This window comes from Zea mays, chromosome 9 (genome assembly GCF_902167145.1).
Source record: "Zea mays cultivar B73 chromosome 9, Zm-B73-REFERENCE-NAM-5.0, whole genome shotgun sequence".
Taxonomy (NCBI): domain Eukaryota; kingdom Viridiplantae; phylum Streptophyta; class Magnoliopsida; order Poales; family Poaceae; genus Zea; species Zea mays.
The window spans coordinates 157,929,537-157,944,726 of record NC_050104.1 but is presented as its reverse complement, the minus strand read 5'-3'; the positions used below and the strand labels follow the sequence as shown (position 1 = coordinate 157,944,726).

General features: G+C 47.6%; 1 protein-coding gene across 1 annotated transcript; it reads left to right on the top strand.

Annotated features, from left to right (window-relative positions):
• Positions 1 to 629: 629 nt before the first annotated feature.
• On the top strand, positions 630 to 14,987 carry LOC103639543 (epidermal growth factor receptor substrate 15-like 1). Its single transcript, XM_008662285.3, has 13 exons — positions 630 to 972; positions 1,111 to 2,362; positions 2,585 to 2,803; positions 2,909 to 3,129; positions 5,515 to 5,586; positions 5,687 to 5,758; positions 12,078 to 12,176; positions 12,514 to 12,585; positions 12,648 to 12,762; positions 12,938 to 13,006; positions 13,602 to 13,908; positions 14,075 to 14,186; positions 14,274 to 14,987. Exons 1-13 carry the CDS (start codon positions 844 to 846, stop codon positions 14,697 to 14,699), a joined length of 3,165 nt encoding a protein of 1,054 aa, XP_008660507.1. The 5' UTR covers positions 630 to 843; the 3' UTR covers positions 14,700 to 14,987.
• Positions 14,988 to 15,190: the final 203 nt, after the last annotated feature.

Here is a 15,190-nt window from a genome sequence, read left to right as displayed (position 1 = left end):
TTGCCGAGTGTCAGCCGGTTGACACTCGACAAAGAAGCTTATTTGCCGAGTGACCGTTCAACGCTCGGCAAAAGCTAACGGCCGTCAGTTGTAGACGGCTGCTGACGACCCTTTGCCGAGCGCCGCCTTCGCCGAGTGTTTGGCACTCGGCAAAGATATATTTGCTGTGAGTCCTGTTCTCGGTAAACGTGTTTGTTACCGAGAGCAAGACTTTATCGAGTGCAGCACTCGGCTAGGGTTTCTTTGCCGAGTGCCCGACAATAAACACTCGACAAAACGTTGAGTACTCGACAAAGCCACGAATTCCAGTAGTGAGGGAGCGTCGTACGAAAGCTAGTGAGGGAGCACTCGGCTAGGGTTTCTTTGCATGGAAGCTAGCGCCATTATACGGAAGCTAGGGGCCACTTGTGCAAGGAAGAGAATTTAAAAACAATATAATATATAATAGTTGGTATATGATTAAGATATGGAGTAAATACAACTGCAGATGATTATAGTATATATGAGAAATAATTTTGTTGACAATGATAGAATATTATTTTTACGGTAGAAATAACTAATTTATAATTAGCAAATGTTACTGTACCATACATCATATGAGCAAAGCCTTAACTAATTAGTTCATTTTTTAGCGACTAAAAAACTGAGAACTCCAAGGGGACAATTGAGAAATTTGCCCGCTCACCCTCCCGACCGACGACACCGGGAGAACCCAACCACTGGGCCTCCCTCCTGCACCTGCAGCCTCGCCGCGACACGCTCCCCAGAGATCTCCCCCGCCCGACTTGTCAGATCCAGCAATCCGCATCACCGCCGCCGTGATCTCCCTCTTAGATCCCGGAGATGGCGGGGACGGAGGCCTTCGAGGCCTACTTCCGCCGCGCGGATTTGGACCAGGACGGCCGCATCAGCGGCCAGGAGGCCGTTGCTTTCTTCCAGGGCGCCAACCTGCCGCAGCAAGTCCTCGCCCAGGTGCCTTCATAAACCCTCCTTTCTGTTCGCGCATTCGCATACTCGAGCGTCCAATTTTAGGCGTGACAGCGGGGAATCATACTAGATCCCCTGCCCCGCGAATTCGAATGAGCTAAAGAGTTTTTGGGATGAGCGTAGGTATGGATGCACGCCGATCGGAACAAGACTGGCTTCCTCGGCCGCCCGGAATTCTTCAACGCGCTGCGCCTGGTCACCGTGGCGCAGAGCGGGCGTCAGCTCACGCCCGACATAGTTCAGTCGGCGCTGTATGGTCCCGCCGCTGCTCGAATTCCAGCTCCCAAGATAGCCGCAGGGGCGGTTCCTCCACAAATGGGTGCTGCGGGGGCGCCTAGGCCTCAGGGGAGTGCTGCGATGACGCCCACACCAGGGCAGGTTGGGGCGGCTCAGATGAATCCGGCTGCCACACCAAGGCCCCAGGGAAGCGGTATGGTGCCGACATCTACCCAAGTAAGCGTGCCGCAGGTGAACCCTGGTGCTGCTCCAAGGCCCCAAGGGATCAATTCTACGATGCCAGCTGCGAGTCAGGGTGGTGCTCTACAAGCAACTCAGTTTGCTGGACCAAGGGTTATGCAGCCACAGCCTTCTAACTTGGGAATTACGCAACAGCAGCCTTCTAGTACCGGTTTCATGCATCCGCCACAGGTTGGAGCTCCAGCAGCTTCATTACAAGCTCAAGCACCTGGAATCAATCAAGGTTTGGTCAGTGGAGGCAGCATGGGAGGATCTGTCGGTTGGCAAGGTTGGCAAGGCGGTAATGCTGCCTCAGTGGGAGGCATTCCACAAGCTATACCAGGAGCTGCTCCTTCACAGGCAGCACAAGGTGGATTTGGCCCAGGTTTACCTAGAACAATAGGTGTGGCGCTGGTACAACAGGTACAAGCAATGTCTCCATCGCCATTGCCTCCGCAGAGCAACAGTGCCGGTTTGCCTCAGGATTCAAAAGCTTTGGTAATGTCTGGAAATGGCCCTGCCATCAGTTCTGGATCAAGCACAGACATCTTCTCTGCACTTACACAGCAGAAGCCAAGCATATCTGCACCTGCACCTCAGACAAGCTCGATTCCGAGCTCATCCAGTTTTATGCCCACGCCAACTGGCTCCCAGAACCTGACTAATCTCACACAGTTTGGTTCTTTGCAAGGTAGCAGCCAACGTCAACAGACTCAGCCTGTTGTAAAGCCCAGTCCTGCTCCAGCTGCACCTGTTGTCTCTGCTGGGATTTCTAATCCATCTCCCCAATGGCCAAAAATTACTCAGTCTGACATCCAGAAGTACATGAAAGTCTTTGGCGATGTTGACAGGGATAGAGATGGCAAAATAACTGGCGCAGAAGCTCGCACTCTGTTCCTCAGTTGGAGGCTTCCAAGAGGTGGGATATTGTCACCAACTTTCCACTACCCTAATCATGTAATTTATCATTTACTTATGTTTTTGTTCCACACTCAGATTCAGTCTATGTTATCATACTGTTAAAATTGCTGGTTATCATTATAGCGTTTTCCGTCCCTATGGTTCTTTCTTTATGATTGCTAAACACATCTTGTAGTATGAAATACCATTAATGCACGTGTCGCTCTTTTAACCATTTTAGAGGTCCTGAAGCAAGTATGGGATTTGTCTGACCAAGACAATGATGGCATGCTTTCTTTGAGAGAGTTTTGCGTTGCTCTTTATTTAATGGAGAGGCACCGAGCTGGAACTCCTCTGCCCCCAGCACTTCCTGACTCTCTTAGGCATGATGAGACACTGTTACGAGCTACAGGCTTGCCTTCAACAGCATACAATGGGCCATCATGGCAACAGAATCAAGGTAATACTTGTTTGCCATCTGGTTTTCGATTATCGTGGCATAGCCAAACGTAACATGACATCTTGTGTTTGTCTGTTGCTCACAAGCTAATTTATTTTGGGTCAGGAGGATTATCACAAAGAGGCCCTGGAGCACCTGGGGTGCCTGCTGGTGGTGTGCGGCCACCCTTGCCACCACATTTGCATTCACAAACTGATGGGGCTAGCAGACCAGGGCAGCCAAGATCTTACATGTCTGGGATGGATAATCATGTGGTAGTTCAAGGAAACAAAGATGACAAAAGTGGAGTGAACCAGTCTGTGCAGGAGGTGGCGGATCCTAAGAAGGTATGATGACCCACACCATTCTTGTTTCCTGAATTGTTCTGTGGTGATCATTTTGCAACTCCTGTTCCATTTTGATCAGGTTGGCTCTGTGGTGGTCAAAAACTCAAAATGCACCCAGTTTATGCACCTTTAAATAAGTTTAGCTTGTATAATCATGCATTAGAACAGAAGAGCTTTATTTGTGTCTTGGATAGGTGGGATCTGGATTTGAAGTGTAGATCATTATGTGTGTCATGTCTGGATCGCCGGACTGGTTTAACGCAGCCTGAGCTGTGCCCTCCTTACATTTGACCCCCCTTCTAATTTTCAATAGGTCATGGTCATCTCTAGGAATCCAGGATTGTTGATCTGTTGAATGCAGAATGCTTCAAACAATCAATACAATATAAAATTCAAACCTAAATATTTCCAGAAGAATATGCCTAGTTACCAACATCTGTTATGAATGAGCTTGACGCCGATAGGTACATATTTAGTTCTTACCACTTTTCACTTGTGTCACCCTTAGTAACCAGGTTCCCGGATCGATGGGATCGAGGAACAAGAACGTGGTTCACGGCACGCTACTAAAACTAGGTTTTAACACTACGGGAACGAGATTGTTCCTACGTTCCCGGAACGTGGCCACGTTCCTAGTTCCCGGTTACTGCTGTCACCCTATCACATTACTACATTAGTGCATGACACATCAACCCTCTTAATCAGTGGGTGCATGTGTAGGGAGACTGGAAGAGGTACCGACGCATGATTTCTTCTCTCTCCTCTCTCGGTTCCATCTTTCTCTCCCTCTGCCACCACGGCCACCGGCTGCTGATCTCCTTGCCTGCCACTCACCCTTGCCGATCCTTCCAGGCCCTTCCCTGATCCCAATCGGGCACCTCACCAGCAGCTCCTCGTCCCCGACGCCGACTCTGCCTGGGATGTCCCCTGTCGCCCCTCAACCCAGAATCTGCCACCACCGCCCCTGGGCCAGCCCCCCTTCTAAGGCTGCCGGTCATGCAGACCCTTCTCCTAAACCCTAATCGCCGTGGAACATGGACCATTGAGAACTCAACAGCCCCTGACCTGCGGCGAACTCGCTGCTGGCTGTGCTGCCCATCACTCACCCCATGCTGGCCCTCCCCTAATCTCAGTTAGGTCTGCATTGGCAACACATGCATGTCAAATAGGGATTTTGATGACTCAACCTTTATAGTGTGGTGCTTTTGCGCCATACAAGTTGCCAAGGTATGCATCTCAATTTAATTGTACTCCTGCCAAAAATATTTTACCGAGACTCTTTATAACATTTTTTATAGTTTTTTTTCTTAAACACGCATGAGAGCTATGTATCATTATATTAAGAAGGAAAAAAAAGAGTTAGAGCCCTTATGAACACACACACCAACACCACAAAAACCATGCTACTGACAATCTGAATTGCCTGTGACAAAGAATGAAACGACCCAACCAAAGCAAACACACTACACTAGCAAAGGGCGAGTAGGTAGGAGATACTTCTAGCCCCATCCCAAACCTCCCCAAAACAACTCCATAGCGAGCAATAAGGCTCTAGCCCAGTCTGGTGAAACTCCATCAAACACACACTTGTTACAATGAATACACAAGGTCCAAGCCCCAAGGATGACAAGGAAGTTAATTCAAAAAAGGTCAAAAAAGGATGACAACGGAGTTGAGGCCTATTTGTAACTGGAGCCCAACATTCACATTGATTCTTTCCCATCAATCATCAAATAACTCCTCATCGATCCGCGGGGCAAGGAACTGCAGCCCATCCCTTTGTAGAAGTTTGAACTATAATTCTCTTGCAAAAACACAAGACAGGAGTAAGTGGTTGATAGATTCTTCAGCTTTTTTATAGTTGACTGCTTTAGGTAGCTTTCCTTCATTTCCAAGCAATCCCCTTCAAATGACATTAAGAGCTCGCTGATTAGTTTCATCGTTGCATACTCCCTCCATCCAAAAATGTAAAGCATATTTTGTTTTCTTTGGACAAATCTTTGACTGACAAAAGCTAAGTATGTCAAAGGCCATATATTCTAGTCCTATATTACTCATGAGGAATTTTCTATACATTGTTGTTATCCCTAAGACCCTAAGGGACTAGTCATATATTCGAACATCAAAGGTTAATAAAACAACAAAAACTTTATTAATACTTATGATTGAGATGTCACAAAAATGATGTATTAGAGTAATGGTAAATAGAAGACTTGTCCTAATGAACGAAAAATATGCCTTATATTTTTTGGAGAGGGGGTGGGCTGGTATGTGTTTTATGAAAATTATGCTTATGGTTTTGTATTAATAGAATAAACGGTTATGTGCTTAAGGCAAAACACGTTTTTCTTACTGATTTAACCTTCTCTCTCATTTACACTGAAGGTTGAGGTGGAGAAGCAGGTCCTGGATTCCAGAGAGAAGCTGGAGTATTACCGCACAAAGATGCAAGATCTTGTAAGCACAATTACAAATTGGGTGTAGTTAAGTTGCTGGACATTGTAATTGAAAGTTCTTTTCATCACTTTCTAATTCCTTTATTTTCCTTTTCTTGAAGGTTCTGTATAAAAGTCGGTGCGACAATAGGCTGAATGAGATTACAGAAAGGGCGTCCTCTGATAAACGCGAGGTACAGAACACTGCTCATTACACGATGTATACCATCATTATAGGTGACTAGTTGTTCCTTTTGATCTGTTGTTTGATGATAAATCCTCATAGACACACTGTTATGACTGGAAAAGTATATGGGCGCCGGCCTAAGCAGCCAGGAAGATAAGCTAGACTGAGCAGATAAGTACTCAGATAAGATAGCTAGAGTTGTTTAGATTTTCCTTAAATAAAGGTAGTTTGTTTAGATCCCCTTAAAAGGAGGAAGTCTTGTTAGGCCAGGGCAATATATAAGCCCTCTATGCATTTAGTTTGTAATCAGGAAAGATTAATCAAAGAAAGAGATTGAGTCTTGCCTCCCTGTTGTTCTCAACTTCATTGCTGCGCCTGAACCATGGTTTAAAAGGCGGCTAGGCGGAACTAGGCGCCCAGCCACCGCCTGACCGCCTAGGCGACTTAGGCGGGCGCCTAGGCGACGCCTTAGTAGCTGTTACAAACAGCTGTTACAAAATAACAAGCAACCAAACCAGGGAAAGCAGGGGAAGATGAACATCATTTTTGGGTGTTGACACCTGAGAGAAAGCAGGGGAGGACCTACCAGTGAGGGGCACCAGGGAAGGGGAGCAGCCGGCCAGCCGCGCGCCCAGCGAGCAGCAGCAGCGCGCTCAGCGAGCAGCAGCCGTGCGCTCAGCGAGCAGCAGCCGTGCGCTCAGCGAGCAGCAGCCGCGAGTGGCGAGCAGCAGCCGCGAGCGGCGAGCAGCTTTGGCGTGCCGCGAGCAGCAGCCGCGTGCAGGGCGCGCGCAAGGAGGCCGCGAGCAGGCGAGGAGCAGCCGCGAGCGGCAAGCAGCTTTGGCGTGCCGCGAGCAGCAGCCGCGCGCAGGGAGGAGCAGCCGCGTGCAGGGCGCGCGCAGGGAGGAAGAGCCACACGCACAGGAAGAAAGGGGAGAAAATAGTCGCGCGCACAGGAACAGCTGCCAGCCGCGCGCAAAGGAGAACGCACGCCAATTTACAGGCGGGCGCCAAAATCCAGCGCCAAAAAAACCCTAGGTTAGGCGTCGCCCAGGGGGAGAAAGGCGTCGCCCAGACGCCTACCGCGCCTAGGCGGACGCCATACTCGATCTTCCCTGGGCGGCGCGGACGCCTAGCAACAATTGACGCCTGGACGCCTAGGCGTCGCCTAGGCGACGCCTAGGCGACGCCTTTTAAACAATGGCCTGAACCCTAGGTCAGGCGTCACCACGGCAATCTCTCACACCTCTTCCTCCAACCCTCCAACCATTAGCCACTCATACAACCTCCGCAGCCGGGGTAACTCTAACAACCTGGTATCAGATATGCCAAGATCTGCTGAAGCTGAAACTGCAGCTTCAGCCCAGCCGTCGGAGTTGGCAGCAATCACCACCGCCCTTGCTGAAGTCCAGCGCCAACTGGGGCTCTTCGCCACGCAGATGGCCTCCATGTCCTCCCGCATTGCCGCAGTGGAATCCACCCCAGGAACATCGGCCATGGCGCCGCCACCAGACTGCCCCTACGACATGCCTGGATATGGTGGACTGCCACCGGCTATGACAGCGGCCGATGGCCACCTTCCACCACCACCCACCACCATATCCGCACCAGCACACACCACCACCTCACTTCCACCGCACCTGCTGCCGTTACCACATTCACCGTCTCCCATTCCATCCTTTCCCCCACTACCGCACACCATACCCAGTGCTTTCTCTCCACCACCATCTGCTGCTGTTCCTCGCTTCCACCGCTTGGAGTTTGCAACCTTTGATGGCAAGGAAGATCCAATGCACTGGTTGACTCGATGTGAACAATTCTTCGAGGGACAACGCACGTTGGAAGAGGAGAAAGTCTGGTTGGCTTCATATCACATGCTCGGTGCTGCACGGACTTGGTACAGCCAGCTCCTGCGTGATGAACCACCCCTGTCATGGGGGCGTTTCAAGCAGTTATGCCAACTCCGATTTGGACCACCGCTTCGCAGCAACCCACTCGGGGAATTGGCAAGGCTTCCATTCCGGACAACAGTGGAGGATTATCAGGAGAGGTTCTGGGATTTACTAGCCCACACCACGCCACTCACTCCGGAACAGAAGGTACAACTCTTCACGGCAGGTCTTCCAGAGCGTATCAAGATCGATGTCGAACTTATGGCTCCTCGGGATCTCAATCATGCATTAAGTTTGGCAAGAGCATATGAACGAAGGGCTCAGGCACTCGACGTCCACCAGACATCAACTACCAGCAAGCCGTCGAGGCCTCCCCAGCGACCGTCATTTCCTATTCCAGCACAACAGTCCACTATAACAGTAGCAGCACCAACCAGCACGGGGGCACAACGTCCATTTAAGAAGCTCACCCCCGGCGAGATGGCTGAGCGCCGCAAACAGGGACTGTGTTACAACTGTGACGAACAATACGTTCGTGGTCATCGGTGCCCGCGTCTATTCTATCTGGAGGTCACAGATTTTGAAGAGGATACAGGAATCGAGGATGAATCCAATCCAGAGGATCCAACACCCATTATTTCACTCCACGCCTTAACAGGCATCCGCTCAGAGGGCACCATGCAACTGCAAGTCGACATTCGGGGATACACCCTCACAGCTCTTCTTGACACGGGCTCTACCCACAATTTTGTCAGCCTCAAAACTGCAGATGGGCTGCAGCTAGCCTACAGTTCCAACCAAGGTTTCCAGGCCACAGTAGCAAATGGCGACAAGATTCACTGCCGACAGATTGCTAACAGTATTGGTATGTCCATTGTCGGTGAAGAGTTCTTGATGGACGCATATGCCATTCCTCTAGATTCCTTTGACATTATACTGGGTATCACATTTCTGCGCACTTTGGGACCCATCCTTTGGGATCTTGAAGATCTGTGTATGGCATTCTGGAGGAGAGGACAGCGTATTCTCTGGAAGGGACTAGGTTCACAGCGCTGGGACATTTCCATGAGACCTGCAGTCCGGTCACTCAAGGCAGAGCCCAAACCTATGATGGAATGTCTGCTACAGCAGCTTCAGGAAGTGTTTGAGACACCTAGTGGCCTTCCCCCAGCTAGGTGCTGCGATCACCGGATTCATCTCCTCCCAGGAACAGCACCAGTAGCAGTACGACCTTACAGATATCCACAGCTCCAGAAAGATGAACTTGAAGCCCAGTGTAAGGCCATGCTCCAACAAGGCATCATCCGTCACAGCACATCGGCTTTCTCAGCCCCAGTATTGTTAGTAAAGAAAAGTGACAATTCTTGGCGCTTTTGCATTGACTACAGAGCCTTGAATGAGAAGACAGTAAAGGATAAATATCCTATACCTGTAGTGGATGAATTGTTGGACGAACTTCAGGGTGCAAGATTCTTCACCAAATTGGATCTGCGTTCAGGTTATCACCAGGTCCGTGTTCACCCCGATGATGTGCACAAAACAGCCTTCCGGACACATCATGGTCATTTTGAATTCTTGGTCATGCCATTTGGTCTCTCCAATGCCCCGGCAACATTCCAGGCCCTCATGAATGAAGTGTTGGGACAGTTCCTTCGGCGATTTGTGCTCGTATTTTTTGATGACATTCTCATTTACATGTCAAGGCGGTTTTGGAGTCCCTGAAAGCCAACAAGTTGTTCGCCAAGCAGTCTAAGTGTTCCTTTGGAACCACAACCGTCACCTATCTGGGACATGTGATTTCTGCAGAGGGAGTCGCCATGGATAGTGCCAAGGTGGAGGCTGTCACCTCCTGGCCACAGCCACAGGCACCACGAGGACTGCGAGGATTTCTGGGGTTGGCAGGCTACTATCGCAAGTTTATCAAGGGTTTTGGAGTAATAGCTGCACCACTAACAAAACTCCTAAAAAAAGAGGGTTTCCAGTGGAGTCCGGAGGCAGACAAAGCATTTGAGGCACTGAAAAGAGCTCTCTCTACAGCCCCTGTCTTGCAACTCCCAAATTTTGCCAACTCATTCATTGTTGACTGTGATGCGTCCGGCTCAGGTTTTGGCGCTGTACTGCATCAAGATGAGGGACCAATTGCCTTCTTCAGCCGCCCCTTTGCAGCCCGACATGTCAAGCTCGCTGCATATGAGAGAGAACTCATTGGACTGGTACAAGCAGTACGCCATTGGCGTCCATACTTGTGGGGCAGGAAATTTGTGGTACGTACAGACCATTTCAGCCTCAAGTATATGCTCGATCAACGGCTCTCAACTGTACCTCAGCATCAGTGGATTAGTAAGCTATTTGGTTTCGACTTCAAGGTGGAATATAGGGCTGGCCGACTAAATACAGTAGCAGACGCTCTTTCGCGCAGGGAAACCACTAGTGGATCGGTCTATACGATCTCAACACCAACCTTTCAACTCTACAAAGACCTCCAGCAAGACTGTGCAAGCAACCAAGAGTTTCAGCTCCTGCACAATCAGATCAGCACAGGGCAGCAGGGTGCGCCATGGCAGATCAGAGAGGGACTCATAATGCATGGCAATCAGATTTTTGTACCACAATCCTCCAGCATACTTCCTGCTATCCTGCACACAGCCCACTCCGCAGGCCACGGCGGCATCCAGAAAACCCTGCAAAGGTTGAGGACATATTTCTTTGTTCACAGGGACAGGGCACTGGTTAGAGATTGGGTTCGTTCTTGTGCAGTTTGCCAGCAAAACAAAACAGAAACACTCCATCCAGCAGGACTATTGCAACCCTTGGAGGTACCAGCTCAGATTTGGTCAGACATCTCAATGGATTTCATCGAAGCCCTACCAAAGGTATATGGCAAATCAGTCATTCTTACAGTCGTCGATCGATTTTCTCCAAATATGCCCACTTCATTCCATTGAGTCATCCATACACAGCAGCCACAGTAGCAAGGGCATTCTTTGATGAGATTGTCCGACTGCATGGGTTCCCAAGCTCTATAGTCAGTGACCGAGACCCAGTGTTCACGGGACACATTTGGAGGGACCTTTTCAAGCTAGCCGGCGTCAAACTAAGGATGAGCACAGCCTTTCATCCACAGACTGATGGGCAATCCGAAGTGGTCAATAAAACTATCGCCATGTACCTGCGCTGCATCACAGGGGATCGTCCGAGGGCCTGGGTTGACTGGATTGCTTGGGCTGAATATTGCTACAATACCTCTTATCACTCAGCCCTGAAGACAACCCCGTTTAAAGTGGTCTATGGCAGAGACCCCCCTCCACTCATCCCGTACCAGCAAGGAGCAGCAGCTACACCAACTATAGAAGAAATGTTTCGCGAACGAGACTGCTTTCTCGCGGAAGTCAGAGACAGACTCCTACAGGCCCAGGAACATGCTAGGCGGTTTTATGATGGCCATCACCGAGATCTGGAGTTCAAGGTGGGCGACTGGGTTTGGCTACGCCTGTTACACCGACAGGCACAATCACTGGTCAGCCGACCAAAAGGGAAACTGGGACCAAGGTATGCAGGGCCCTTCCAAGTTCTGGAACGCATCGGCTCAGTGGCATACCGTCTGGAATTGCCTAAAGGAGCCCGCATCCATGATGTTTTCCACGTAGGACTACTCAAGCCTTTCAGAGGATCACCTCCTGTTCTACCACCAGCTCTGCCAGTACTAGAAAACGGCAGGCTTCTGCCCACACCACAAAAAGTTCTCAAAGCTCGACTTCAGCGTGGTAAATGGTTCATCCTGGTTCAGTGGAATGCAGAGCAGCTAGAGCAGGCCACATGGGAGCCCCTGCAGCAATTCAGAACTTCCTACCCACAATTTCAGCTCGAGGACGAGCTGTTCGTCGAGGGAGGGAGAGATGTTATGACTGGAAAAGTATATGGGCGCCGGCCTAAGCAGCCAGGAAGATAAGCTAGACTGAGCAGATAAGTACTCAGATAAGATAGCTAGAGTTGTTTAGATTTTCCTTAAATAAAGGTAGTTTGTTTAGATCCCCTTAAAAGGAGGAAGTCTTGTTAGGCCAGGGCAATATATAAGCCCTCTATGCATTTAGTTTGTAATCAGGAAAGATTAATCAAAGAAAGAGATTGAGTCTTGCCTCCCTGTTGTTCTCAACTCCATTGCTGCGCCTGAACCCTAGGTCAGGCGTCACCACGGCAATCTCTCACACCTCTTCCTCCAACCCTCCAACCATTAGCCACTCATACAACCTCCGCAGCCGGGGTAACTCTAACACACACAAATTAATTGTACAGACATTGCTTCTTGCATTATATGGACCAGCACTATAGTTGCTTATATGAGCCTTTTTTAGTACTAAATTCTTGGACAGGTGCAAATTCACACTTGAGCTTTGTTTGCTTTCCCCAACAAGTTTACTGTGGTTAATTTTGTGTCAGGTGGAATCATTGGCCAAGAAATATGAAGAGAAGTACAAGCAAGTAGCTGAGTTAGCTTCCAAACTAGCAGTTGAAGAAGCTGCATATCGCGATGTTCAGGTTTGTCTTTCCTACACTTTATAGAAATAGAAATTAGTGTTCATATACTCCCTCCAGTCACAAATAAATGAAGGTCTGGACATCCACGGTCTCAAAACACATTTTTAATAGTATTTTTTTGTTTAGTTTAAAAAGGTTTGTAGAAGTTTGAAATGGTTGGTTTAGCTCAATCTCAAACACTACTTATATGTGGCTGGAGGGAGTATTTTTCTTTATGATTTTATCATCAGTCTCAGATTCCTAATTTTTGTGATCTTGTCATCAGTCTCACGTTCATTTCTTCCTTCTTGATGGATTTGTGTCTTAAACTGGACTTTGTTCTTTGTTAATTTTTTAGGAGAGAAAAGTTGAGCTGAATGATGCACTGATTAAAATGGTTCAAGGTGGAAGTGTTGATGGTCTGCTTCAGGTACATTGTTACTTCGCTAGGTACTTATTTTTAATCTCTCAATAACACTGGTGATTTCCTAGGTTCGAGCTGATCGAATCCAATATCAATTAGAAGAGATGGAAAAAGCTCTTAGTGAACGGTGCAAACACTTTGGACTTCAATTCAAATCATCCGCATCAGTTGAACTTCCTTCCGGTACCTGGCTTTCCATCTTCATATTATTATTTATTTTATTATTCTTTAGAGTCCAACTTCATGCTATCTTTATGATACTAGTGTTCAAATTGCATGTTATCATTTTATTTTACTTTCTGCAGCCTTTAGACTCATAACTTGCATACCTGATAATTTCTGTCTTTATTTGTTATAGGTTGGGAACCTGGGCCACAAGAGGGACTCATTGAGTGGGATGAAGACTGGGATAAATTTGAAGACGAAGGTTAAATACTTCCATTGCATTCCCCTCTGCTATTACTCAAGCATCCCTGAAGTCTGATTAGTTTTTAAAGTTGGCCGCACTCTGCATGGCTGCAGCCTGAGTTTTGCAATCCAGTGCTTGTGATGCTACCATTTTAAAAATATTTGTGACTTTACTAATGGATGTTATAATAAATTCAATACCAGTAACTAATCTGTGAAACATATGCAAAGATTTCATCTCTTACAAGTTACATCTGTTAACATATACTAGCAAAGCCATGTCCTGAAATAAACAACCTTGACTGTTTGTAAGCCTGATCTTTGTGTAGCTGATATTATTAATAGTGTCATTTATGGAGATAAAATCCTTGTCCTATGATATCCTTGTTTAGGCTTCTTTCATTGAACATACCAAGCCACAGCCTCTGTTTTAGTGAACCTTCTGTTGTCAGAATTAGAACATTGTTCGTGTGGTGTGGTGTGGTGTGGTGTACTGTACATAGATTTTGACGACGTGAGCTATTGTTAATTGTGTCTTACACCTGAGGCAAAGTTTTCCTCTCATTTCCAATTTAATCTTATCATATTTCTGATCGGATCATATGGCATGACAGGGTTTAGTATTGTTAAGGATAATGGTACAATACAGGAAAACCCAATTTCTGCTGAAAATGGAAAAGTGCCATCTCTTTGGGATGATGGTGATGATATGTCTCCTGTTGCATCCTCTAATGGTCATATCAAGGAAGAAAGGCGTTACAGTGTAGGTGATCAAGTGGCTGAGAGTGAAATAGCATATGATTTTGGTGATGAATCTGTGAGGAGTCCTGGAAGTGCTGGAAGAAGTGCCTCAGGGAGTCCATTTAAATCTTCCCGCTTTGGGATGCATGATTCATCTCCCAGTAAAAGGGAAAGTTACAGGTACTTGTTCCGGCCTTGGGTTTACGTGCATCCTAATTGCTGGCGCTGGTGCTTAGAGCATGTTGCCGTAGTTTGTACTGCATCATACACCTATAGCTCTCTCTCAAAAAAGATGCTGGATAATCATGTCTCATATGAGAATAACTCTCTTATTATTTTGATGCAGTGACCATGGCGGTTCTGAATCTGTTTTTGGTGACAAGTTTGGTGATGAAACTTCCTGGAACTTTGATGATCAAGATACTGACTCTGTTTGGGGTTCTACTGCACTGAACGCTGTGAGCTATGCAGTTTCTTCAATCTTGTTCTGATATATATAGGGGGTATATAGACCGTGCTGTTTCTAATGAACTGTTTTAATACAGGAGGCGGACCAACACGGTGGCAGTGGCACACATAACTCTTTCTTTGGGTCCGAGGCAGGCTCTCCAAGTGGCGCTAGTGTATTTGGAAAGAAGAGGAGTTCGTTCTTTGATGATTCTGTCCCAAGTACCCCTGCATACACATCTGGGTTCTCTCCAAAATTCGGTGAAAGCCGTGATGATAGCTCCTCTTATAGCTTTGGGAAGTTTGATTCCTTCAGATCCCAAGACACTGGGTTCTTCCCCCAGGAAAGTGGTTTCTCCAGGTTTGACTCCATTAGCAGCTCCAAAGGCGAGGATGTATCAGGATTCGATACAGGGAATAGCTCAAGAAATTTTGGTCGGTTTGACTCTTTCGATGACACCGATCCGTTCGGTTCGAGCGGACCTTTTAAAGCATCTGGAAGCCGGTCTCCACCCAAGTTCTGATACGTTTTCTGCTCTGAGTAGGGATTTTTGTGTCTTGCGTCCTGCTGATTTGTCAATACAAGGTTCAGATTCTTTGAGCGAACTCTAGCGTAACATGAATATTTCTCCTTTGCTCGACATTTCTTCCGTTTGCCTTGTGTGCAATTTTTCCAGGCCATCTCACGTACAAAGTGGACAGGTTTGGGTTATATCTTTGTATTTGTATAAACATTTTTCTGTATCTTGTAAATTACACCAAGTCTGTCTTTGTTTATATTAGTTTATACGTACGAAATCACTTCTCCTCAACCTCTTATTTCATTCATTGTATTTACGTTGCTATGGTATAGCAGGAAATATAATATTGCACTTGCGTGTACACCCAAGTGTTGGTTAGGACGAAGTTTCGGCATCGTGTCGTACTCTCGTTTACCAGACCTTGTTTGTACTCCTCCCGCTATGTTAGAACACCAATGTTTCTTCTGCCGTAACCCGATACAGCACCTTTTGCT

Excerpts from the sequence above, each read along its gene's own strand:
- LOC103639543 (XM_008662285.3), top strand. The coding sequence starts at position 844 with ATGGCGGGGACGGAGGCCTTCGAGGCCTACTTCCGCCGCGCGGATTTG. Across the intron at positions 2,804-2,908 it reads ATCATGGCAACAGAATCAAG|GAGGATTATCACAAAGAGGC; the intron begins GTAATACTTGTT and ends ATTTTGGGTCAG. Across the intron at positions 12,177-12,513 it reads CTGCATATCGCGATGTTCAG|GAGAGAAAAGTTGAGCTGAA; the intron begins GTTTGTCTTTCC and ends TTAATTTTTTAG.